Genomic DNA, 27893 nt, shown 5'->3' with positions numbered 1-27893 from the left:
CCTACCTAATTCTGCTTTCCTCAGAAATATATTCAGATTACTTCTACGCTTCAATTTGCCGCTTTCGACGGACAGCGACCTCTAGAGGTGACACGAGAGAAACACACACAACGCCATAGGTGTACAGACGACTGAGACAAGGGATCAAATGAATATAGCTTTAATTTTCAGCGTGCTCTGAGACAAAATATACCATAAGTAAACAAATCTCATTTTCTTGATATTTTACAAGTAATAATCTGTATATTTCAATCACAAAATTAATATCTTATTCTTTTACACTTTATTAGAAAAAAAAAGAAACACACACACACACACACACACACACACACACACACACACACACACACACTACAATCACATTCAGCAGTGAGTTTCTTACACAATTACATAGACACACAGCCCACAATATATCAATTCAAGAAAGGGGAATTTTTGAATATGACTAAAACAATGAATCATGTAAAAAGGAAAAAGGGTTATTTTGGACCCAGGGACTCACATATGAAAACACAATACCTTTATCTCATGTTCAACAAACTTGAGCATTATTATTCTGTGTTCCCGACGTATCTCAGTATATCAGAACTGTGCAAGAACCATTTAATGGCAAAACACGCTTCCTGTTAGTCAGGGCTGATGCTTAAAAAACGTCTCTGTATGCCATTAATTTTACTGTAAGTTCACAGAAACATAATGACGTTCACAAACGTCTTTAGCCTTTTCTCCCTTTCTTTTCCCTTTGTGTTGGTCAGGAGTAAAAAACAGCGAGAGCCAACACAATCACAGAACTGGCCAATATTAACAACTGCAATCTTAAAGATGGGGTGGTCTGGGGATTTTGCTACAAAAGGGAGTGAAACAGCATTAACAGATCTGTTTCATGGGTGAATCTAACATGTCCGGGTCATATTTCACCCCAAAATCAAAAGCATGAAATAGGAAAAATATTGCTTAAAGAAAATGAAGCCTATTTCTAATTTAGTTGTTACATTGTGACAATTTTTAAAATGAAAATTAAGCACCATTTTAACCAAATTCTTAATACTGTAAAAACAAAACAAAAAAAACAAAAAACAAAACTGTATTCTCATTAAAAATGTGAAAAATATATTATTTTGAATGATAAAGAATTCATATATTACATATTTATCGTACAACATTTATACTGATTTAAACAATACAGTATTTATTACAATAAAAATACTGCATTAAAGTAATGAAAAACTGAGAATTACAAAAAAAAGTTACCTTTTTCAGCAATGATGAGAATTTGGGTAAAATGTGTTCTTAAAAACAATGTAAACATTTTAATGCACCTAAAAACAGGCTAAAATTTATTTAAGCAATTTTCTTATTTTGATTTTCTGGTGAAATGTCACTTGAACATGTTTTTTTTTGTGAGATTCACACTGAAACCTCTGAAAAGTGGGATGTGCCTCCTCAAAACTACCTAGACAGCACTTTTAGCCACCTTAAACACATGAGGATATAAAAAATGATAGGCAGCTCTCTAGTTTTGAGTCTAGATTTGCTCAGTGTGACACTTTAGCATGATTCTGACACCATTTCATTGTGCCTCATTCTGTTGGCTAAACTAATGTTTTCCATTTCCCTCTATTACAACAGCTGATGCTGTGTTTGCACACAATCTCGCTCTCTCTCTCTCGCTCTCTCTCTCTCACACACACATACATCAAAATATCATAAAAAAGCAGCAATGTAGTCTCTTCTCTATGAGTGTCCTGTTGTGTCTCTCAGGTCCTGGAACAGCAGGTATAACTAGAGAAACGCTCCAGTAATCTCACGTGTACCTTAGCGCATGTTCAGCGCACTAGTGTGAAGGCCCTGTGTTCTTAGAGGTCCGTGTGTCCTGGGTTAAACCAGGCTCCTGGGTGTGCCGTTCATCGCTGCTGATTTGAGCCGGGCCAGACCGTTACCGCTGCTGCTGGGGGGGCTGGACTGCACCGCCGCTCCTGTCCTCTGGGTGGAGCTGCTCACCTCGAATACCTCGTGGATGGCCTTTCGAAAGCAGTGGAAGTTGTAGTCTATCAAGCCTGTGGAAGATAGAGACATGAGATATGTTCGGAAGCACAAATTAACACACTACTCAATTTAATATGCCGCATCTTTAAGTAACAAACATCTTTAAGTAACAAACAATACAGAGCCCATAAAGGGACATGGTGGTGGAAAAAAATAAAGAGATGGGGAAAAAAAATGTATTTCAAAACTTTGCTGTTCACTCGCCAAACATTTGCTTTCCCCTGAGAAAAGTGTTCGCTCGCAAAACTTGTGTTCCCCAAAAAAATTTACGTTCACTTGCAAAACATTTGCATTCCCATGAAACTTTGCGTTCACTTGCAAAACATTTGATTTCCCCAAAGAGCATTTCTGCAAAATTTTTGCATTCCCCCAAGAAAATTTGTTCGCTCACAAAACTTTTGCGCTCCCCTGAGAAACTCTGCTTTGCTCGCAAAACTTGTGCATTCCCCAAGAAACTTTTTGTTCGCTCGCAAAATATTCGCTGTCCCCTGAGAAATGCGTTCGCTCACAAAACTTTTGTGTTCTCCCAAGAAAACTTTTTGTGTTCCATCGCATAAACTTTTGAATTCCCTTGAGAAAAGAAGTTTCTTGGGGGAGTGCAAAACATTTGCAAGAGAATGCAAAATCATTATATAATATATCGATATATATTTTTTCCTCCCATTTCATATTTTAGTTCATCCCCATCTCCCTTTAGGGGCTCCGTAAACACTGTGGTGCTTTTATCATTTTGTTGGTTTGAGCTGTCTGTAATGGCATGAGTTTGAGGCCGGACTAAATACTTGACCAACCAATGGCAAAAAGACAAAGCGCTTAGGAAAACCTAAGATTTTTGCTTATGCTGGTGGAGCAGAAATTATACATATGTCGTTAAAAGTCCTCTGTTGACCAGAGTAACTTATCACATCTTGGAAATGATGATTATATGAGTAGCTATGTTTCCATTCAAAGCTGCAAATTTAACTATTCCAAAATTGGAATAGTGCATAAAACATTTGCAAACCATTTCCATCCAATGTGAAAAAAATAGTCACTTCCTGGGAAATTAGCACAAAATATCTTTAATAAAAATGGAAGTTGCTGGAGGCTCTTTTTTCATACATCATAAATTATTCACGCCTCAGAGTGTGTGGATGAAACGCAATAAACACTGTCATGTTATCTTTCATTCGGAGGTGGATGGCTTATGTTTGGGAACGCAATCGTCTGAGACAGTACTGGGAAGTCATTAAACCCAACCATTCTGATGACAAACTCTGGCTTAGGCATTTTAGAATGACCAAACCGACATTTGAGATGCTGTGCGATGAAATTGGTCTGCTGATTAGTCTAGTTATCCAATCACATCCACTGTTGAAGCAAAGTCACATAAGGTTTTTTTTTTGTGCATCAAGGGATTTATTCAGTAAATGTGTTTCCATCATAGTTTATGCGCATGTCTTTTTTTTGGATAAAAAATGTATCTGCCTCAATTAAGCGCATAAGTATTTTTATGCACATTTTTAGAATTTATATGCATCTTTGCATTTCAATCCAGCCTTTTTTATGCCATACCCTAAAATTTGTATAAAAATAGGTGGATGGAAAGAGCTAGTGAAGCAAAACTTGTCTTTAACAGTGGTTAATTTTTGCAGATTAGGCTGAATTGCTTTTATTTAGGATGTCAAAAGAAAATTAAAATCAATTAAATAAATTATTTAATTCCAGACCTGCAGTCTAAATGACACTAACTTCGCACAAATCATGCTAATATTCTCGATCGATCATGTCAAATGTCTGTACCTTTCCTCTCGAAGCTCTCCTCTCTCAGGATGCAGACCAGAGCCAGGAACTTGGTGACTTCCTTCAGGTAAAGCACTGTGGTGTTGTTCAACTTTATGATGGCCAGAGACTCTTTATCATAAGCGTTACCGTTGCCGTCGTCTTTTAGACTATACATTCAACAAATGGACAAAAAAAAAAAAAAAAAAAAAAAAAAAACTCTTAATAGGATACAATATATTACATTCATCTTATACCTTACACTGTCAGCATAAAAAAAAAATACAAGTTCGAAATAATAATATATATTTTAAAATAGTATACACTACTCTTCAAAGGTTTGAATGAATTAAAATATATTCAAAGAGAAAAGATTTTAAACACTGTAAAACATTTCACAATATTACTGTTTTTACTTTATTTTTGATGCAGCATTAGTGAGCATAAGAGACTTATTTCAAAAACATTAAAAGCATCATACTGACCCCAAACATTTGAACATTACTGTATTTTTTTTTTTATAGAGCATTGCAGTGTAGTGAAGACAAATAAAGCTCAAGGTCTTCAGGAAGGACATATTCATCAGTTTTGGTTTTCACGTTCACAGTTTCTCACCCGTAAATACAAGAGACGTCAATGACAACATCGATCATGTCACAGCAGAGCTCGTACGATTGCATGTCCACCGGAGAGCTGTCCGTGGCGATGTAGATCTTACTGACCACGTCGAACAGGAACGCTTTCTCAATCCCAGAATTCTGAAAGGGAAAAATGCATTTACAAATATATACTTATCTGTTCTGTTATTCATCTGCATCGATAAACACCAATAAAAGCATTTAGAGCTGAGACATTTGATCTAGACCAAGCAAAGTTGGACATTAGTGGAATCTGATACTGGAAGCATTCAAGAAGCGATCTTTAAGAGTAAAGCAGCTGTGTACATACAGAGATGAATATGTTGAGGAGGTTTTCCAGCGTAGGCAGTTGAGGGATGAGTTTCTGGACCACCTTACTGAAGGCCTCAAATATGGAGTGATCATAGATGCTGGTGAGATAGAAACTGAAAACAAACAAAGAGAAATGTCACTCATTAACGTAACATATTCATTCATAATACACACATTACATCCAGAATGCCAGGAAATGATCTTCAAAAAATAAAAAGCCTATTAAATTGAAATTACGGTTTTAAAAATAACATAAAACTCACTGAGCTTCCATAATGTGACATATTTTTGAGTATATCAGAAAAGTGGGCTTAGGTTTATTAATTTTCCTGGCCTGTGAGACCTTGGTCAGCAGATTAAAAAAAGATGTATCAGAGGTAGTCAGTATTGTAGAGAAAATAAAAAATGTTTCCCTAATAAACTTACACTGGTGAATACAGCACAATAATATAAAAGACATTTGTTAAGGAGGTTAATAGGGTCAATTTTGATATCATATAGACTTGACCAGTAAAAGGACTATTCATCTCCCCTGGATATATAATATTATGAGAAGAGATTGCATTGTTTCATTACCAGTGTTACAGAGCTGCAAAATTAATCGTTAAAAGATTGCGATCTCTATTCAAACACCCACGCAATCTTATTCATAAAAGACAATGATTCAAAGCAAACATTCTAATCTGCATTGGCACGGCCGCTGAGCTAGAGAGAGCAGTTGTCATGTATGAAACAGCTTCAATGACAGTCTTTCAATCACTTATCATTATTTCTGTGTTACAATAATTAAAATTATCACAGAAGTACTGGGATAAAAGTTTATAGTTCAGATATAAACACTACAGAAGTGATCAAAAGAGAGCAAATCACCTTTTGAAAGTAACAAGACGCTTCAAATAAAGATTGCACCAATTACACCAGTATACCAGTAGGTGGCGACAAGTGACTTTAAAAAAAAAAAAAAAAATTGTCATTGAATCATTCATTAAAGAGACTTGTTCAAAACCGCCAATTCATCCAGTAATGAAGCAAGTGAAGTCTTTATGAGTGAGTCATTGAATCATTTATTCAATCCTATTAAAAAATAATAAATTCAAATTAATGAAATATTTTTAAACAGACTGCAGCAATTAACATTTTGTCAGAAACTCTTGTAAATTACATGATATTGTTTAGTTGTCAATTTCAAATCGTGATCTCTATTTAAACCAAAAAAATAGTGATTCTCAATTTATCCAGAATTGTGCTATTATCATGTTATTTTAGTATTATTTTATATACTATAACAGTTATTATTATTTTGAATTAGCATTTATTTATATATTTTCAGTTTTCATTGTAAGTTTTAGCTATTTTGTTGTGCTTTTATTTTATTTTTTTAATATTTCTATTTAGCTTTAATTAATTTTTTATTTCAGTTAGATGCCAAAGCAACATTCTCATTTTCACTAAAGTTTTTGTTTTGAAATGTAATATATTCATATTTTATTTAAGCTTTATTTCAATCAGCAAAAACAAATTTTAAGTTTTAGTTTTATTTAACAATATCAACACTGTTCATTACACATTCTTGCTGGAATATCACTGTAGCCCAGCTGAAAGCACAGCATAATCCTATCAAACACTCTTTATCTGTCATTCCACTGTATCAAGGCAAATTGATCAGTACATCAGGACGACCAACCTGAGGTGAAGCTTTTCCAGACTGGCGTCAGCTAGATCATCATTAGCTCTCTGATGAATGTCTCTCTGCGTCTCTATCTTATGATCGTCTGATAAACCGTCCACCTTATGTATAAACACCTCGAAATTGATCTCCGGGTTCACCCTGAATGCCCGCGACACTGTCAGATGTAGCCGCCCTAATGCTTCTACATAGTCATCCTACAGGGAGAGACATCCAAACACAATATCATTAACAGCCGGGAATGGAGCCAATTCTCACACCGTACAAGGAAAAATGAAAGTAAGCAGTTTGAATAACAAGACAATCACTCTCATATTTTCCTGATGTCGGTTTACCTGAGCATCGATGACAAAAATCAACGCGCCGGTGCCCCTGAAAATCATTTCGTAATCGAAGGTGGGGTCGAAAAAGTCCACCTGCCCTGGAAAGTCCCATATGTGAAAGTTGACAAAGGAACTGCCGGAGATGTCGTCCTTGTAGATCTTGTTGGTGCTCTCCAGGAAGAGTGTCTCATTGGGAGACATCTTATGAAACACCACCTGAGATTCAAAACATTAAACCACAGGCGAATATGGACATATAGATATTAAAAAAACAGATCTGATGTATTCATTATTTCACACAGCAATAAAATCATCTTATATATAAACAAATGACAAAAATGATATTTCATCCAAACGCAGAAAATTAGTTCCAGAGGATGGGGGAGTTTAAGCAACATTAAATGTTACTTAATAATAAAAGAAAATATTATTTTGCAATTACATTTTACAACATTTGCAAGGCATTACACGTGGTTATTACAGCAGTAATAGCAGACGTTCCGTAAAAAAAATAAAAAAAATAAAAGCATTTGTTTTCTTTTGCAATAACATGGACTGATAAATCGTGATCAGAGAAATTTACTATGAAAGAAAAGATTAATTTTAATTTCATGTTAACTTCAGTCAACAAGTGTTCAATAAAAGTTCCATTCATCTGACCTGAGATAAAAATATAAAGGGGAAATACATATATATATATATAACGCTTTCATTACACGTTCTTGAGTGCATCACTTGCTGTAATATTGTTGCAGCCCAATAAATGATAATACAAACATATATAATATTTACATAATATATAACAATATTAATATAATTTATTAAATAAGTAATATAATAAATAACAATAATAATATCTAAATATGAATCCAAAAATATTAATCTAATACAATGATTTAATAAATGAGAGTCTGATCAGAACGTCTCACATCTGTACTTTACAAAATAGGGATAACCATGGTACTTTTGGACATATTAAAATGGTAATGCTATGATTTTGTACACTACTATAATGTTACACTTATAATGTTAGTAGAAAGTAAGTAATATAGCACAATAATAATAATAAAATAAAAAAAACATACTGACCTTATAAGCAAGTAGCTACTGTGTCGGTACCATAGTACAGTGATGGTGGTAATAATGATACTTTGAAATGTACTCTTCCATATTACTTTTAGTAATATGGTACTATGGTAATACCATGAACATGTACCATGGTATTCTTGCACTCACCTCGGTATATATCAAAGTACAAAGGTACTACCATCCGATACCATGATTGTACCATAGTACTGCCACAGTACGTTTTTGTAAGAAATTGTATACCTAAATACTTCTAAGAACACCATGGTATTACCATATTGGTGGTGTCCAAAACTAGTGCATTACCATAGTACTTTTTTTTGTAAGTGCAGTGCTGTATCCAAATGGGATCTGACCTTCTGGATGGAGGATTTCCCGCTTCGCCTCAGTCCCATCAGCAGGATTCTGGGTTTATTGTCTGCAGAGGGAGAGTTTTCCAGGTTCTCCTGCATCATGTCCATGTTTTCCACGCCGTAGCCGAAATCTTTAGGGAAAGAGTCCACCAGGCTTCCGGCTAGCTGCTCCTCGTACTCAATCGACATTATAAATCTATTTTTAAGATTTAAATCCCTTTGATCTGTCTATGTTGACTCTGTAGGATCCGTTTGAGTAATTGAGGTGAGATCAGTGTGGATTAAATGTTTAGTTTGGATACAGATGAGGAGGTTTCATAGTGGGAAGCGGTTAGCTTGCTGCATGAACACAAACAAACGGGAAGCTGATCATATGACAGACGCAGAGGAGGAACGACTGCAAGCGAGCGGAAAGGTCTTACGCGTGAGCAGCCTATGAGTGGAGCGGTCTCTCAGATGATCAGCATCTCTTTCACATTTTGGAAACATTTTCTGAACATATTTTACATGTATGAAATGCGATGAAATATGCTATTCACAAGCCCAATATATTTTTATTTTTATAACTTTTAATTCCGTCATTTATTTGTTTGTAATAGAACAGGCACCGAAACATCCGTGGTACGAGAATTTTACTCTAAAAATACAGAAATTATACTTATATTATATTAATATATAGGATTATATGAGCAAATTAATTCAGTAATTGTATTTTTTTTTTCTTTTAACTCGTTCTTTATATTTATATTTTCTGTAAAGCTGCATTAGAGTACTTTAAAAAGCGCCATACAAATTTAATTGATCAGTCCCTTTATCGTATGCTAAGCATATTATAAAATTATATTATATTATTAGTAATGAATGTTGGAGCTCATCCAATAGGGGGCGCTTGTGGACACGAATATGAGTCACACGCCTCTCACAGACAAGACAGTAGCAGAAGAAGCAGCAGTGTAGACAGGAAGAGCGTTTGTGAGTAAAAACAAGCGTTTACACACATATTTTAAACGCATATGATTATTCTGTCAGCATTATTTTGAAATAAATATTACACTTTATGTTGTGGGGTTTATAGCGTACTTAATTGCGCCGTTGTCAAATTGATATCTGCTGATGAACTTGATGATGTTTCATTCAAACGCGCCTTAGAAAACAGACCAAAATAAACACAAATATGTTACACAAATATATTATTTTCAATGAATAAACAACGATTGTTTCATTGTTTCAAAATTGTTTCATGAAACATACTGAAATTCAATAAATTCGTTGAACGTTTCATTGAAGACTGAAACATTTGGCTGTTTGTTCTGCTGGTTTGTTTATATTGCTGCATGTTATAAATGCATTCATGTTTTATTCAGTTTATGTTTTCTGAATATTACATATTTTGAGAATTTTGTCTTACACGGTACAAGATTACAAAGTAATTTCTGTCAAATGTAAAACTAATGTAGTTAGTTTCAGTTCATTTCAAGTGAAGAAAATTGATGAATAATAAGAGTTTGTGAAATGTCAATCATTTCAATAAGCTCTGATTTGGTTACTTTTGCAGATGTAGTTTTCAGTTTTATTAATAATAATAATTACATATATATATATATTAGGGCTGTCAAACAATTAATCACGATTAATCACATCCAAAATAAAAGTTTATGTTTACATAATATATGTGTGCGTGCTGTATATTTATTATTTATATATAAATATACACACATGCATTATATTTATATTATATATATATATATATATATATATACACACACACACACACACACACGCATATACACGTATACATTTAAATATTTCTTAAATATATACATGCATGTGTGTGTATTTATATATACATAATAAAAATACACAGCGCACACACACATATATTATGTAAACACAAACTTTTATTTTGGACATTTATATATATTTGACCTGCTTTATGTAAAATCATCTCTTTTGAAACTTGCCATAATAAAAGAATATGTGGTTTTGTTAATTGTTTTGTTTCTCTAGAGTCACTGTATGCAGACATGAGTGTCCCAGACTACATGCAGTGTGCTGAGGACCATCAGACGGTCCTGGTGGTGGTCCAGCCCGTGGGGATCGTCCCAGAGGACCAGTTCTTCCGCATTTACAAACGCATCGTCAGCGTGAGCCAGGTCAACATACGGGACTCCCAGCGCGTCCTGTTCATCCGATACCGGCACCATTACCCCCCTGAGAACAACGAGTGGGGTGACTTTCAGACTCACCGCAAAGTCGTAGGTCTCATCTCAGTGACCAGCTGCACCACGGCAAAAGAGTGGCCACAGACATCAGACCGTTTCCACGGGCAGAAGGAGGTGTTCGGCTCCACGCTGTACGACTCGCGGCTGCTGGTGTTCGGGCTGCAGGGGGACGTGGCGGAACAGCAGCGCACCGATGTGGCGTTTTACCCCAGCTATGACGACTGTCCTGATGTAGAGAAGCGGGTGGAGGATTTCGTTGAATCCATATTTATCGTCCTGGAGTCGAAAAGGCTGGACAGAGCAACCGATAAATCTGGTGATAAGCTACAGCTGCTGTGTGTGCCGTTCGAGAAGAAGGACTTTGTGGGGTTGGACACAGACAGCAGGTGAGTTTGGGTACTGGGAATGCGTTCAAATTATAAACTACTGAGAAATGACCTCATCTTTATTGGTGATCAGCATAATGGTAAACCCATATGGGTTTTTCAATAGTCGATGCTGATATCTTGAGAAGGGTGGCTGATGAAACTTCAGTTACCATTTATTTATTATCTTGCTAATGCAAACATCACTATTAGGGATGCACAATATAAATGTTTTGGTTACACTTTATTTTAAGGTGACGTAGTTACATTGTACTTACTCAAATAAGTACTGAGTAATGTTAATTAACTACATGTACTTACTATGAGTTACGGTTAGGGTTGGTTTACTTTAATTTTAAATAGTAAAATTTATACTTTAAATAGGGGTAGTTACTTGTAATTATGCATAATTTATTGTTATTACTATAGTAAGTACATGTAGTAACGTGTAACTACGTCACCTTAAAATAATGTGTTACAGATGTTTTTTTTTTTTTTTTTTACATTTAGGTGACTTTTACTATCATCTAATGCTCAATTAAAGTTACTTTTTATAGACACTAGAAATTAAATATCACTATTAAATGTAACTTTTGCAAATATCCTAATCAATGTATGTTATGATGCCTAAATTCATTTGTAGCATTTATATTGATTGGTTTTCGTTAGTGTTTTATTTTTCATTATTATTTCGACCATGGATTCCCAAACCTTTTTGTCAGCTGAACCCATCTGGCCTAAAATATATACTTGAAGTATTTTAAGTTAACATTTTAATAATTTATAAACACATGGTTTATATATTTATATACATATACATCAAGCCGGCATTTATTTGATAAAAATACAGAGAAAACAGTAATATTTCTGAAGGATCATGTGACACTGAAGACTGGAGTAATGATGCTGAAAATTCAACTTTGATCACAGAAATAAATTATAATTTAAAGTATATTAAAATAGAAAACCATTATTTTAAATTGTAATAATATTTCACAATATTACTGGTTTTTTTTTCTGTATTTTTGATCAAATAAATGCAGCCTTGATAAGCATATGATGTTCAAAAACAATAAAAATAGTAATGTTTTTAAACTTTTGACTGGTACTGTATACACACACATTTATTCATTTATATATAAATAAATGTATATTATATTTATATATTTTATATTTATTGTTTTAAGTGTTTTATTTTGAATTTATTTATATATCATGATATAATTAATTATTAGCTTTTTATCAACTCAGGAACCCCCTGCTGTTCCCCAACAAACTCCTGTTTGGGAAACTCTGATTTAGACAAAATAGTACAAAATTTTAACATCGTCATTTATTAGTTATTATCCATAACATGAAAATAATTGACTTATTAAAGGATCCCTAATCACTATTATTATATGTAGTTTATACTAACTGTTTTTGGAATGAAGAGATTTAAAAAAAAAAAAAATTAAACTTTGATGTGTAATTCATCCTAAATTAAGACTGGATTTCACAGCGGTAAATACTGGATTCCCAAGAGTCCCACAATATGATGGTTTTGCCTGTAGTTCAACCGTGCATGATCTTCTATCCTGTTTCATGAGTTTTGCCATTTGTTTTTCATGGTTGTTGTTTTTTTCTTCCCTTCTCTTGTTTTGCCTTGTTTTATTTGTCTTTCTTCTTTTTTTCATACTGTCCTGTGAGTTTATTATGGGGTGTGAAAAGGTGAGCCGGTAGTTCTGTCTCCTGCTTTAGTTCATTCTTATCTGATCAGCCTCTTCCTCTCCCCTTCAGTGACACAGTGGTTGGACCTCGATTCTCTTGTGTCTCAGTTTAGAGTAGAAAGGTCAAACTCATTTTTGGGATGAAAGTCAATGCGCAGGAACAGAAAAAAGAGCTTTCAGCAGCGTATAATCTTTGTGTCCTTATGTCATCTTTGATTCGAAATTTTGGCAAGATTCTAGGGGTCCTGGTGCCTGACAGGGTCAAGTGTTTGATCAAGTATAATGTCTCTCTCTGTCTGCTTTAACTGCAGAAGTACATGGATGTCATTCAGTAATTCATGAGTGATTGCACGCAAAGCTTTGTGCTCATCTCATCTAAGGTCGCGACATGAATTTGAAAATGGCATCCATTTCTAAAAATACTGTGAATTTAGTTGTATTTGCTCCATTGTAGGATGTAGGTTTTTGATCTAAAGTTAAATGTAGATTATAAATATTGATTGTGTCTATAAGTGTATTAATTTTAAAATATATAATATAATATAATATAATATATTGTGTTTAGAAATATTATATTAAATAATGTAAAGCAATAATATTAATAATTTTATTTTTAAATAAATTTTTTTTTATTTATTTACTAATAAATATTAAATGAATACTTTATATTATTTATCAATATTAGGGATGTATGGATATAGACATTTTGGCTAATAATATAATATAATATAATATAATATAATATAAATTATGTTTTTATATATATATTATATTAATGTAATTCTATTTTAAAATATTTTTATTGATACTAATAAATATTAAATTAATATTTTATGTTTTATTTATCAATATTAGGGATTTATGGACTTAGACATTTTGGTTAATATAATATAATATAATATAATATAATATAATATAATATAATATAATATAATATAATATAATTCAGTTTCTCTTCTGTCTAACTCTCACTTGAATAACACTTGACCCTCTTGCACACTATCTGTAGGGGTCCTTCCACCACAGTTTTATGTTTATAAACATATAAATCCTTTATTTTTTTCAGTTCCTTCATCCCCATGGGATAGACATCAAGTTGCTTTTTGACCCCTTTAGCTGAAATCCCCTCCGTTTTGCCTGTGCATCCCCTTCCCTCTGCATCCGTCTTCACCTCCAGCTTCCCTCTCTGTCTGTAAATCCAGGGCTAAGACAGAAGTCAAAGCTTAACGCAAAACCACATCAGCATATTTGTGTTCCATATAAGCGAGCCAAATGAGACGACATCGATCCACCGCTGATAAAAATAACTTTAATTAAATATGGCTGACGTCACCTGCACTTGGCTGCGAGCGTTAATTAAAAACTGAGCTCTGTGCGTAAACGCTGAATGTTTATCTGACGCCTGTTGCCTCTGCTCCTCCTCAGGCACTACAAGAAACGCTGTCAGGGCCGCATGAGGAAACACGTCGGGGATCTGTGTCTGCAGGCAGGGATGCTGCAGGACGCCCTCGTACATTATCACATGGCCGTGGAGCTGCTGCGGTCTGTCAATGACTTCCTGTGGCTGGGAGGTAAGATGGGGATTAATGATTTATAGGGTGCGTTCACACTTGGCAGGTTTAATTCGATTAAATTGAACTCTGGTGCAATTGCTCTGTTAGTGCGGTTCATTTGAATAAGTGTAAACTCTACCATCCGAACCCTGCTGCGCATCAAACAAGCGGAGCGAGACCCACCTTGTCAGGGGGTCTCGGTCCACTTCCAAACGAGCTCTGGTGAGGTTCAACTGGAATATGAACACAACATGGACCAAAGACAATGAACCAAAAACAGGACTTGATGTCACGTAACCCTAAAAAGGACAGCATTCTCAAGCATACCTGGTTCTTGTCAGAGGTGCTATGTTGCCCATTAAAGCTCGGTACAGGCGTCAAAACCATTGTCTCCTCGCAGCAGATCTTTGTTTGTGTGTTTAACGTTCCTGCCGCTGTTTTGACTCCTTTACGCATTTTCTAAGCTCTTCGTCAGATCTCAGCTGGTAAAAATATCATATTTATGCACATACAGCAAGCTCGTTTAGCCCAACACACAAAAGCTGTGTTTTTGTTTTGTATATTTAGGTTCGATGTTAAAAATGACAGTGTGAATGCTAAGCAAACCAGGACTAAATTTAGTCCTTTTTGATCTGGACCAAAAGAACCAAGAGAAGCGAACTACAAGTGTGAACACACACATAGACTTGTTTTCACCCTAAATCAGTATTTTAGTATGATTGAGATACTATTTTAGATAAGTATTAGTATTTTGTATTAGTTTCATTTTTGTTGTCATTTTTATTGGTTTTTTGTTTAAAAAAAATATGTCTATATATTCTTATAGTTGTTTTAGTTTTATTTATTCAAGTTAATCCAAATGAGAAAAAAAAAGTTTGCCTTGGTGGCTGTATATATATATATATATATATATACACTACCGTTCAAAAGTTTGGGATCGGTAAGATTTTTAATGTTTTTAAAAGAAGTTTCGTCTGCTCACCAAGGCTGCATTTATTTAATTAAAAATACAATAAAAACAATAATATTGGTAAATATTATTACAATTTAAAACAGCTCTTTTCTATGTGAATATGTATAGTAAAATGTAATTTATTCCTGTGAATTTTCAGCATCGTTATTCCAGTCTTCAGTGTCACATGATCCTTCAGAAATCTAATATGCTGATTTGCTGCTCAATAAAAATTTATTGTGTACAATTGTACAAAATATTTGTACACAATATTTTTCAGGATTCTTTGATGAATAGAAAGTTCAAAAGAACAGCGTTTATTTGAAATAGAATCTTTTGTAACATTATAAATGTCTTTACTGTCACTTTTGATCGATTTAATGCATCCTTGCTAAATAAAAGTATTGATTTCTTTCATTTCTTTTCAAAAAATTAAAAATAAAAATTCTTACTGACGAAAAACATTTGAATGGTAGTGTATAAGGTTACGAAAGCTTTGTATTGCAGATAAATGCTGTTCTATTCATGAAGGAATTCTGAAAAAAAAAGTACACAACTGTTTTCAACATTGATAATAATAAGAAATGTTTCTTGAGCAGCAAATCATCATATTAGAATGATTTCTGAAGGATCATGTGACACTGAAGACTGGAGTAATGATGCTGAAATTTCAGCTTTGATCGCAGGAATAAATTACATTTTAAAATATATTCAAATAGAAAGTTATTATAAATTGTAATATTATTTCAGAATATTAATGTTTTTAACTGTATTTTTAATGAAATAAATGCAGCCTTGGTGAGCAGACAAAACGTCTTTTAAAATCATTAAATATCTCAAACTTTTGAGCGGTGGTGTATATATATATATATAATATTACAGGAACTTTTTAGGTTATTTTTAACATGCCTGTGCAAATTTATATCCAATTTTTAAACTTATGATGACCAGCTAATAAAGTAAACCCAGTCACTTTCTCCAACACTGTGACATTCTCAGTCTTTGCCTGAATGGATCTTGCCTTCCCAAAGACCTGCATTAGAACAGTGAAATGGTTTGTGTTTTGTTCCTCAGCTGCTTTGGAGGGACTGTGTTCTGCGTCTGTCATTTTCCATTACCCAGGAGGCACTGCGGGGAAGAGCGGAGCCCGCAAACCTGGCGTCTCCTCTGCTGCTGACGCTGGAAAGAGACACAGACCTGGTCAGTGCAGTCAGACACATCTACAGCATCCCACTTTATCTGACCAAACTGTTTCTCAAAAAATATCAAAATTTGAATCATGCACCTTTAGGCCATTATTTCGATTTTTACACTACTTGCAAAACTTTTTCTTCTTCGCACACTCGCGTGTATTCAAGAAAGAAGAGCAAGGGTCTCCTATGGAAACTCAATATGTTTTTATTTACATGATGAATGAATGTGTGTGAATAAGTGTTTTAAGTGAGTACATGAGTGAATGAGGATGGATGTCTCTTGTGTGTAAAACATCACTGGGAGTGAATCGTCACCTTTTCTTCACAGACAGCAGCAGGAGTGTTTAGTCTACAGCAGAGAGTCATTATTATCACTCATTCTCATCTGTGAGGGAAACCTCAGTTATTCTGATCTGTACAGTGAAGCGTCAGATTGTTCTAGAGCAGAGAACAAGAGAAATGTCCTTTCCTTTCCTTTCCTTTCCTTTCCTTTCCTTTCCTTTCCTTTCCTGAATTTCTTTCTTTCTGAAATGATTTAAATGATTTTCATATTCATTTGCTTGAATTAACTTGTAAATAAGTCTGAAAACATTATAACATTTATATTTTCACTCATTAATGGGTACATAATTCATTCACGTTTCATTTGCTAATGAATCCACTGTGGTGAGGTTTGCTTTACAGATTTATGTCTAAAATGGCTTCATAAAAAATACTTGCACGCTTGAGCCACATTTAAAATGAACGTACAGTTTGTCAAACCAAATGGCATTTATTTTAAAGAAATATATTTCCAAGTAAAACATTTTACAAAAATGACATTTATAATAAATGATACAAATAGATGCTGTTCAAAATGAAGAGAAAAGCTCTAGATTTGTGCAGATGCCGTTTGGTTTGATTTTAAGTGTGATGTAAGTGCCCAAATACTTTTTTTTTTTTTTTTTTTTTGTTTAACAAGGCTTTGGTAACACATTAAAAACTAAGAGAATGAATAATGTTTTTTTTTTTTTTTTTTTTTTTTTAATATATATAAAAAGCTTGCATGCTTCCTCAGTGTCTGTCAATAGCAATTATATATATAAAGAGTCCATCACTCCTCAGTCCTGCTGCATGTCTGACGGCTTTATCACGATGTCAGGATCATAACACACCATTTTGTGCCCTGATATGTGCTGTACTAACACTGCTTACCATGAACTGCAGCTTGTGCCAAGAGTGAACCAGGCTCTCTCTCTGTCTCTCCCTCTCTGTCTGTCTATCTGTATGTCTTCAGGCGCTCAAGAAGTTCTCATTGATCCAGGTACAGTAAAGCACACGTGTAGCTCCAGATAAGGTTTTTATTCCTGCCCGTTTGTGCTCTTGTGATGTAGTTTTAGTTACTTTGTTGTGCTTATGCATGTGTGCAGGTGTTTGGGTGTTCGGCCTTTTGTGTTTCTGATCTGACAGCAATGAAAATATCTGCAGTGATTTCAGTGCATGGATGTGAATCCTTACTTTTGATTTCAGCTGAAAGAATTTATAGTGCTTTTTTGCAATCATTAGATGAGATTTTTGTGTTTTTGTGCCTGATTTTTAATGACTGATTCACCATTAAAAAAATCTGTAGTGCAGATACGCACTGATCAAATTGTTTTGTGCTTTTTATGATAATGCTTAGCTACATATAGCTAACTTATTAGTAACTAATAGGGTCGACCTGATGATTTATTTAGTTGATAGATTTTATGCACACAGACTTTATGCAGTGCAGGACTTGTTTATTCTACAACTCCCTATCTTTGCTGCTACAAGATGTCAGTGTTTTTTTTGCCATTTGAATTTGAGTTGTATGATCACAAACAGGCTTATTATAGATAAGAGATTTAATTTGCATTAGAAAGTCAAAATATTGAATTTTTGAAATTGATTTCTCGTTACTTTAAAGAGGTTGGAAGATCAAACCAACAATACAGATATAGATTTCCAAAGTGCTGTTTCAGAACTGTATTTATGAAAAACTCCAGAGGTACAGGATGTTATTAAACTGTAATGAAAGATTATGCACTGATGAATCATTCCAAATAAGACCAGGGACATGGATTAATAAAGTAAACAGGGTTATTTTTTCCTCTTGTTTCTTTAAAAAACTTCCTGAGTGTGTAATGATTTTTCTCATTCCTCTAAACGTGTTTCTTGATGACTTTCATATTTAATTCAAGCAATACCTTGTCGAGTTCCAGGTCTTGCATCAGACTAATGGGCTCATTTGCAGCATCTTATATCTCAGAGCAGTAAAATGCGAAGTAAAGTCTTTAGTATTATTACAGACCTTAGGCTTTAAAACATTTGAAAATAAGGTAACATGAATGCAAGCATTACATTCGCATGCGGAGAACAGAATTAGCTTTCTTTTCATTTCATCATTGTGCAGTTACCATGGTTCTTTCTCTCGTCTTCCTGTCCAGGTGCTCTGACGACCAATGGCATCAGTGCAGACACGAGCGCTGAGATCGGCCGAGCCAAGAACTGTCTGAGTCAGGAGGACATCATTGAGAAATACAAGGAGGCCATCTCTTACTACGGCAAGGTAACTTCACGCACAGAAATGTGAGAGTTTGTTCTGGTCTGTCTGAGATGATGATCACTGCTGTGGAGGATCGGTTTTGTTTTCATAAAACTGAAAAGTCCTATCACTTTTGATACGACGCCGCTAGTTCATCTGTCAAATCTTCATTAGCTAATTAGCTCTGTCCATGTTCACAAAGGTTGCATTTTTTAAATAAAAAAATACAATAAAAACAGAAATATTATTTCCATCTAAATTAACCATTTTCTATTTGAATATATTGTAAAGTTTAATTTATTCCCGTGATGGAAAAGCTGAAATTTCAGCATCATTACTCCAGTCTTCAGTGTCACATGATCCTTCAGAAATCATTCTAATATGCCGATTTGCTGCTGAAGAAACATTTATTATTATTATCAATGTTGCGCTGATTCATATTTTCATGGAAACTGATAAGAACTCAAAAGAACAGCATTTTTTTAAAAATAAATATTGTTTTGTAACATTATAAATGTCTTTAATGTCACTTTTGATCAATTTAATGCATATTTGCTGAATAAAAGTGTTAATTTCTTTCCAAAAAGAATAATAATAATAATTAAAAAATCATACAGCAGATTGGTGCAACAGAAACTATAGTCATTATAGCACTATAATCATAGTTTTGGCTCTATAATCTGGGTAACATTTTTATAATAGGGTTTAATTTGTTAACATTAACTACATTAGTTAAAATTAACTGACAATTAAAATACTTCTAAGGCATTTATTAATCATAGTTCATGTTAATTTCAACATTTACTGATACATTATTAAAATCAAAATATTAATTAAAATTATTTAGTGGACCTGAGCTAACAATGAACAGTTTTGTTTTTATTATCTAACATTAGCAAAGATTAATAAATACTGTAACGAATGTATTGCTCATTAGTTAATATTAGTTAATACATTAATGTTAACTAATGAGACCTTACTGTAAAGTGTTACCAAAATCTGGCATGTTCAAAGCTGTTGTAAAACAGTCTTTGCAAAATCTTTCAATAATGAAAATGTAGTTATTTATTAAACATGTGTATCTTAGCTGTAACAAGTCTTTCAAAGCCTTGTGTTATAGTGATTTTACCCCAGTTAAGGGAGTTTTAAGTGCACATTTCCTCGTGCCGTGCCTAACAACGCTCTTTTAACTGTGGAAAAACCACTTTAGCACGCAGCTTCTCGTGAGATATTGTTTTATTAAACTCTCAAAGTTCTGTTTCATTATTCATCAGCTCTCGTTCTGAGATGGAAAACCGGGCCGGCTCATTTTTATGTAGGTGTTTCACCCAAAATGGTTCTGCTGATGTGCATCTCGCAGCAAGTAGCCCCTAGAGATGGTCTGGATTCTGGAATTAAAATATCTTTGTATGGTGCATTTTAAACTCACTGTTCCTGGCTCATGTAAAGTCAAGTATTTGACCCAGGTCTTGCGAATGGAGCCGCTCATTCAGTCCAGCGGCTCAATTCTGCCACATCAGCTGTTCTGCCAGCAGCCAGCAGGGGACACTGCAGCCTTGTAAATTCATAGATTTGAACAGAGCATTTTGTGCTGCTGTCCACTGCTGAGTTTTGATTTTCAAAAATGATGACACATCCTGAACACAGGCACGAGTGAGACGGACGTACAGCATGACCTTTCTCTGACCCTCAGGTCTTTTCTTTATATTTTAGTCAGTGAGTTTCAGTATTGCTGTTTATTATCCAGATGGTCTCAGAGTGCAGTTTTTACAACCTGAAATTATATTTTAACACGTGAGTAAGCCATGTGAAATGTCAGCATGATCTGGCTATTTATATGGTTATGTGCGAAACCTCATTTCTTACTGTATTAAAAAATTGATTCAATAATTAAATACATTTTAAAAATGATTAAATTTATTAAATAAAAAAAAATATTCCTGACCCTCATTTTTTTTTGTATTTATATTTTAGTCAGTGAACATCTTTATTGCAAGTTATTATCTTTATGGTCTCAGAGTGCGATATTTATTTATTTATTTATTTATTTATTTATTTATTTATTGCAATCTGAAATTATATTTTAACGTGTGAATAAGCATGTATGGCAATGAAAATGTCAGAATGATCTGGCCATTTATATACATATGCGAATCTGTGCAAAAAAAACTTATTTGCTATTTATTTATTATTGTATTAAAATAATATTTAAATATGATTATAAAATATGAAATAAAATAAATCCTCTAATAAATTTATTATATTAAATATAATAATATTTATTATTAAAATGTTTTTTTTTTAATTTTTTTTATTAAGCTTAAATTGCTCAAATGGAATATATGTGCAGGCCAGGCCATGATTAATTGCATTAATTTATTTTTTATAATTATGTTTTTAAATAAATAATTAATGCACTAAATTAACACATTGAAATTGACAGCTCATAACTCATAAAAATGAAAATCTTGTTGTCTGTCTTCCAGTATAAGAGTGCTGGAGTGATTGAGCTGGAGGCCTGTATTAAGGCCGTCAGAGTGTTGGCCATTCAGAAACGAGCCATGGAGGCGTCTGAGTTCCTGCAGAATGCTGTTTACATCAACCTTGGCCAGGTGAGTACAGTAAAACCGCAACAAGTCAGTCAAGTTGCTCTATGAGGAATGGTCCTTCAGCGTTTGTCTGTCTGTGTTCAGCTGTCAGAAGAGGAGAAGATCCAGCGTTACAGCGTCCTGTCAGAGCTCTACGAGCTCATCGGCTTCCACCGTAAATCGGCGTTCTTCAAACGCGTTGCCGCCATGCAGTGTGTGGCTCCCACCATCCCTGAGCCGGGCTGGAAGGCCTGTTACAAACTCCTTCTGGAGACCCTGCCGGGATACAGCCTCTCTCTGGACCCCAAAGACTTCAGCAAAGGTAACACGAAATGTTTCTGTATAGGGCTGTCAAAGTTATACTGTTAGAATGATTGATTTTATGGCTTTTTAACCCAAATTACAAATGTTATTAACACTTTATTTTAGTGTCATTGTTACATATGTTACCTGTCGTTACTATAATAATAACTATGCTAACTAGGAACTAAACCTAAACCAATTCAAACCCTAATCCTAACTCTATAGTAAGTACATGTTGTTATTTAATATTACTCAGTACTTAAATGTATAATTACAGTATAACAAAAACACCTTAAAATAAAGTGTAGCTCAAATGTTTTATTATGTTCTGTGTGGTTTCTGAAGACTGTTTGGAGTACAGGTGTTTCTCAGTTTATCAGTAAATAGAGGCTTTCCTTCAGGCGAATTTATTGACTTTTTCAAACCTAGTGATTCACAGACATTGTTTGGTGGATTTTAAAGATGGTTTGAAGGAGCGTGTGTCTGAAGTTCCACCAGTGGGTAAAAAACACTGTCCAACATTACAGAAAGCACCAGTACATCAACTTAAACTTTGAAAAAAAAGTTTTTTAAGAGAAATGTTGACTTGAAAAATTAACTGAAATAAATTAAGTTTTTCTATCTATTAATTATTTTATTACAGATTAATTTCAATTAATGGAAATTAATTTGAATAGTCTTAGCTTTAGTTAAGTTTGTACACAGCTGTTTTTAACATTGATTATAATAATAAATGTTTCTTAAGCAGCAAATCAGCATATTAGAATGATTTCTGAAGGATCATGTGACACTGGAGACTGGAGTAATGATGCTGAAAATTCAGCTTTGATCACAGGAATAAATTACATTTTAAGATATATTCAAACAGAAAACTATTATTTTAAATTGTAATAATATTTCCCAATATTACTGTTTTTACTGTATTTTTGATTAAATAAATTCAGCCTGGGTGAGCATAAGAGACTTTTTTCAAACTTTTTTCAAACTTTTGAACAGCAGTGTATATACAGTGGGTACGGAAAGTATTCAGACCCCCTTAAATTTTTCACTCTTTGTTATATTGCAGCCATTTGCTAAAATCATTTATGTTCATTTTTTTCCTCATTAATGTACACACAGCACCCCATATTGACAGAAAAACACAGAATTGTTGACATTTTTGCAGATTTATTAAAAAAGAAAAACTGAAATATCACATGGTCCTAAGTATTCAGACCCTTTGCTGTGACACTCATATATTTAACTCAGTTGCTGTCCATTTCTTCTGATCATCCTTGAGATGGTTCTACACCTTCATTTGAGTCCAGCTGTGTTTGATTATACTGATTGGACTTGATTAGGAAAGCCACACACCTGTCTATATAAGACCTTACAGCTCACAGTGCATGTCAGAGCAAATGAGAATCATGATGTCAAAGGAACTGCCTGAAGAGCTCAGAGACAGAATTGTGGCAAGGCACAGATCTGGCCAAGGTTACAAAAACATTTCTGCTGCACTTAAGGTTCCTAAGAGCACAGTGGCCTCCATAATCCTTAAATGGAAGAAGTTTGGGACGACCAGAACCCTTCCTAGAGCTGGCCGTCCGGCCAATCTGAGCTATCGGGGGAGAAGAGCCTTGGTGAGAGAGGTAAAGAAGAACCCAAAGATCACTGTGGCTGAGCTCCAGAGATGCAGTCGGGAGATGGAAGAAAGTTATAGAAAGTCAACCATCACTGCAGCCCTCCACCAGTCGGGGCTTTATGGCAGAATGGCCCGACGGAAGCCTCTCCTCAGTGCAAGACACATGAAAGCCCGCATGGAGGACTCCAAGATGGTGAGAAATAAGGTTCTCTGGTCTGATGAGACCAAGATAGAACTTTTTGGCCTTAATTCTAAACGGTATGTGTGGAGAAAACCAGGCACTGCTCATCACCTGTCCAATACAGTCCCAACAGTGAAGCATGGTGGTGGCAGCATCATGCTGTGGGGGTGTTTTTCAGCTGCAGGGACAGGACGACTGGTTGCAATCGAGGGAAAGATGAATGCGGCCAAGTACAGGGATATCCTGGATGAAAACCTTCTCCAGAGTGCTCAGGACCTCAGACTGGGCCGAAGGTTTACCTTCCAACAAGACAATGACCCTAAGCACACAGCTAAAATAACGAAGGAGTGGCTTCACAACAACTCCGTGGCTGTTCTTGAATGGCCCAGCCAGAGCCCTGACTTAAACCCAATTGAGCATCTCTGGAGAGACCTAAAAATGGCTGTCCACCAACGTTTACCATCCAACCTGACAGAACTGGAGAGGATCTGCAAGGAGGAATGGCAGAGGATCCCCAAATCCAGGTGTGAAAAACTTGTTGCATCTTTCCCAAAAAGACTCATGGCTGTATTAGATCAAAAGGGTGCTTCTACTAAATACTGAGCAAAGAGTCTGAATACTTAGGACCATGTGATATTTCAGTTTTTCTTTTTTAATAAATCTGCAAAAATGTCAACAATTCTGTGTTTTTCTGTCAATATGGGGTGCTGTGCGTACATTAATGAGGAAAAAAAAATTACTTAAATGATTTTAGCAAATGGCTGCAATATAACAAAGAGTGAAAAATTTAAGGGGGTCTGAATACTTTCCGTACCCACTGTATATACATGTACATTCAAACCAAAATTTATTCAGACACCTTGAACATTTCATTCATTATTACAGTTTATTCACTATAGTTTAAAAAAGTGGTAATAAAATGGTAAGATCTCAGAGTTAAGTTATCTCAAAATCACAACAAAACTGAATCAAAATCACATGAAAACAAGTTGTGATCATGATCAAAACAATTTTTTTTTTCATTCTATCTAGCATTTGTCACCCTGCTCTCTAGATATTTATATCACCATCAGACATTCAAAAACCTATATCAGTCGACCAGAAGTCGGGAGGTTTCAATGAGTTTCAGTGTCTATTTCACCTGTTAGTTTCACCTGAAAGGCGTCATCCACCTCCATGTCCTCAGGCCTACTTAAGACAGACTCCTGTTGACAATAAACAAAGAAGTAATGAGCATGCGAGTCTGGAATAGAAATGCAGCCTGCATGCATTATGCTGCAAATGGTGTACGTGCCAGTGTCTCAAGGTTTTTGAACCTGGATAATGACATCATCCCCCCACCCCTCTTTCATGGTTGCTCTTTTAATTAGGTTAATGCTGTCATTTGTTTAATAAATGCATGCTATTACTGTGTTTTATTTCATGGTTGTCCTCTCGACCTGTTTTACCTCTGTTTACTGACGTCTTTCGCAATACAAGAGCAGAATATGAATAGTTTGAATTGCTCATTTTTCTTTAAATACCTCTGACTCATAAACGGGCTTAGGTTGATTTGTAATCTGACCAGGCAGCATTGAAGTAACCTTGTCCCTCTTTGTATGCTTGCAGAAAAGCGTTGTGTGTTTTGAAGGGCTCTTCTCAGGGGTGATATTTATTCCGTCTGCTCTTTGTGTTGGAAAACAGCACCGAGAGGAGATCTGACCCTGAGCTGTGATGTCAGACTCTGAGGTGCATTACTTTAGGGTCCTTAACTATATTCTCTTTAATATGAAATCCTCTCAACCTCCTGCCTGACTCGCACACATGCATGGAATAATAAAGACGTTTAGATTTAGACGCATACTGCCTGAGGGTCTGTCTATAACGTTCAGAATCCTGCAAATTGGGAAGAGAAAATCATTATTCATATTCTTTGAAGATGACATAAAATGTCATTCGCAACACATTTGACTTCCATAATGCGACACATTTCAGAACAGAATATTTAATGTAATAATGTCTAAAATATTATAATGTATAATAATAATAATAATAATAATAATTAAATAATTTGATCAGGATTTTGGTTCAAAATTATTCCTCAAATCATGTGGTTTGTGGAGGAGATGTGTGCTCTTATGTTAAATAATTTTTGCAATTTATCAGAAGAATGTCAGAGAATTGGCAAAGAGCTTTTTTGACTTGACAGTAAGTAACTGTCCATAAACACCTAGCAACCACATAGCAATGCTCTAAATACCATTTAGAACACCTTAGCAAGTGCATAGCAATGCCTTGGCAACCACCCAGAAACCCATAGCAACCACATGCTCTAAAAACCATTTAGAACACCCTAGCAAGTGCATAGCAGTGCCTTGGCAACCACTCAGAAACCTCTACCACATAGCAATTCTTTTAAAACCATTTAGAACACCTTAGCAAGTGCATAGCAATGCCGTGGCAACCATCCAGAAACCCCTAGAAATCACATAGCAATGCACTAAAATCCATTTAGAACACCTTAGCAAGTGCATAGCAACACCTTGGCAACCACACAGAAACCCATAGCAACCACATGCTTTAAAAACCATTTAGAACACCTTAGCAAGTGCATAGCAACACCTTTGCAACCACACAGAAACCCATAGCAACCACATGCTTTAAAAACCATTTAGAACACCTTAGCAAGTGCATAGCAACACCTTGGCAACCACACAGAAACCCATAGCAACCACAAGCTCTAAGAACCATTTAGAACACCTTAGCAAGTGCATAGCAATGCCGTGGCAACCACCCAGAAACCCCTAGAAACCACATACCAATGCACTAAAATCCATTTAGAATACCTTAGCAACCACCCAGAAACCCCTAGAAACAGCACAGCAATGCTATAAAACCATTTAGAACACCTTAGCAAGTGCATAGCAACACCTTGGAAACCACACAGAAACCCATAGCAACCACATGCTCTAAAAACCATTTAGAACACCTTAGCAAGTGCATAGCAACACCTTGGCAACCACACAGAAACCCATAGCAACCACATGCTTTAAAAACCATTTAGAACACCTTAGCAAGTGCATAGCAATGCCTTGGCAACCACCCAGAAACCCATAGCAACCACATGCTCTAAAAACCATTTAGAACACCCTAGCAAGTGCATAGCAGTGCCTTGGCAACCACTCAGAAACCTCTACCACATAGCAATTCTTTTAAAACCATTTAGAACACCTTAGCAAGTGCATAGCAATGCCGTGGCAACCATCCAGAAACCCCTAGAAATCACATAGCAATGCACTAAAATCCATTTAGAACACCTTAGCAAGTGCATAGCAACACCTTGGCAACCACACAGAAACCCATAGCAACCACATGCTTTAAAAACCATTTAGAACACCTTAGCAAGTGCATAGCAACACCTTTGCAACCACACAGAAACCCATAGCAACCACATGCTTTAAAAACCATTTAGAACACCTTAGCAAGTGCATAGCAACACCTTGGCAACCACACAGAAACCCATAGCAACCACAAGCTCTAAAAACCATTTAGAACACCTTAGCAAGTGCATAGCAATGCCGTGGCAACCACCCAGAAACCCCTAGAAACCACATACCAATGCACTAAAATCCATTTAGAATACCTTAGCAACCACCCAGAAACCCCTAGAAACAGCACAGCAATGCTATAAAACCATTTAGAACACCTTAGCAAGTGCATAGCAACACCTTGGAAACCACACAGAAACCCATAGCAACCACATGCTCTAAAAACCATTTAGAACACCTTAGCAAGTGCATAGCAACACCTTGGCAACCACACAGAAACCCATAGCAACCACATGCTTTAAAAACCATTTAGAACACCTTAGCAAGTGCATAGCAATGCCTTGGCAACCACTCAGAAACCCCTACCACATAGCAATTCTCTAAAAACCATTTAGAACACCTTAGCAAGTACATAGTAATGTTGTGGCAGCCACCCAGAAACCCCTAGAAACCACATAGCAATGCACTAAAATCCATTTAGAACACCAAAGCAACCACCCAGAAAGCCCTAGAAACTGCACAGCAATGCTCTAAAACCATTGAGAACACATTAGCAAGTGCATAGCAACAATTTGGCAACCACCCAGAAACGCCCAGTAACCATTTAACAATGCTTTAAAATCCATTTAGAACACCTTAGCAAGTGCATAGCAACGCCTTGGCAACCACATACAGCAGCCTAGCATCATGGCTGTTAGTTTGGCTTGGTTGGTTGGTTGGTTAGTTAATATTATTTTTCCCTTGCCTCAAATATTGGTTCTGTCAGCAGAAACATTATTTTGAGAGGCAAGAGAATGTTATTACATTTTGATAGAAGATTTGAATAATGTGCAATGATGAATCTTGCACAATAAGACCTGCAGAATTTATTAAGGAAATAAATAGAGAGTCAGTTTTGATTTCCCGTTGACTTTAAGCAAGATTTATG

The 27893-nt window shown here is 35.2% G+C and overlaps 2 protein-coding genes across 3 annotated transcripts in view; one reads left to right on the top strand and one right to left on the bottom strand.

Moving 5' to 3' along the window:
- Positions 1-144: 144 nt before the first annotated feature.
- On the bottom strand, positions 145-8585 carry rragcb (Ras-related GTP binding Cb). The gene is made up of 7 exons (XM_051873402.1): positions 8210-8585; positions 6780-6983; positions 6442-6641; positions 4756-4870; positions 4423-4565; positions 3829-3977; positions 145-2057 (listed from the first exon to the last, which is right to left on the bottom strand). Exons 1-7 carry the CDS (start codon positions 8393-8395, stop codon positions 1879-1881), a joined length of 1176 nt encoding a protein of 391 aa, XP_051729362.1. The 5' UTR covers positions 8396-8585; the 3' UTR covers positions 145-1878.
- A 462-nt stretch (positions 8586-9047) lies between these two features.
- trappc9 (trafficking protein particle complex subunit 9) overlaps positions 9048-27893 on the top strand; it is a 211513-nt gene continuing 192667 nt past the window's right edge. The window contains exons 1-8 of one of the 2 annotated variants that reach the window (XM_051872802.1): positions 9048-9178; positions 10214-10814; positions 13928-14073; positions 16082-16207; positions 17477-17503; positions 18648-18769; positions 21232-21357; positions 21439-21655. In XM_051872802.1, coding sequence (XP_051728762.1) covers positions 10231-10814; positions 13928-14073; positions 16082-16207; positions 17477-17503; positions 18648-18769; positions 21232-21357; positions 21439-21655 — 1348 coding nt within the window. In that variant the 5' untranslated portion in view covers positions 9048-9178; positions 10214-10230. The remainder of the gene's footprint in view (positions 9179-10213; positions 10815-13927; positions 14074-16081; positions 16208-17476; positions 17504-18647; positions 18770-21231; positions 21358-21438; positions 21656-27893) is intronic. The other variant, XM_051872803.1, reaches the window with a different exon arrangement.

This window comes from Ctenopharyngodon idella, chromosome 19, assembly GCF_019924925.1.
Source record: "Ctenopharyngodon idella isolate HZGC_01 chromosome 19, HZGC01, whole genome shotgun sequence".
Lineage (NCBI taxonomy): Eukaryota > Metazoa > Chordata > Actinopteri > Cypriniformes > Xenocyprididae > Ctenopharyngodon > Ctenopharyngodon idella.
This window is presented reverse-complemented; position numbering and strand designations above follow the sequence as displayed.

What these genes read in the sequence shown, in the direction of transcription:
- rragcb (XM_051873402.1), bottom strand. Translation starts at nt 8,395, where the DNA reads ATGTCGATTGAGTACGAGGAGCAGCTAGCCGGAAGCCTGGTGGACTCT. An exon ending in GGAAATCCTCCATCCAGAAG is followed by an intron (nt 6,984 to 8,209) that starts GTCAGATCCCAT and finishes TTTGAATCTCAG; the next exon opens with GTGGTGTTTCATAAGATGTC. An exon ending in GACGTCTCTTGTATTTACGG is followed by an intron (nt 3,978 to 4,422) that starts GTGAGAAACTGT and finishes TTGAATGTATAG; the next exon opens with TCTAAAAGACGACGGCAACG.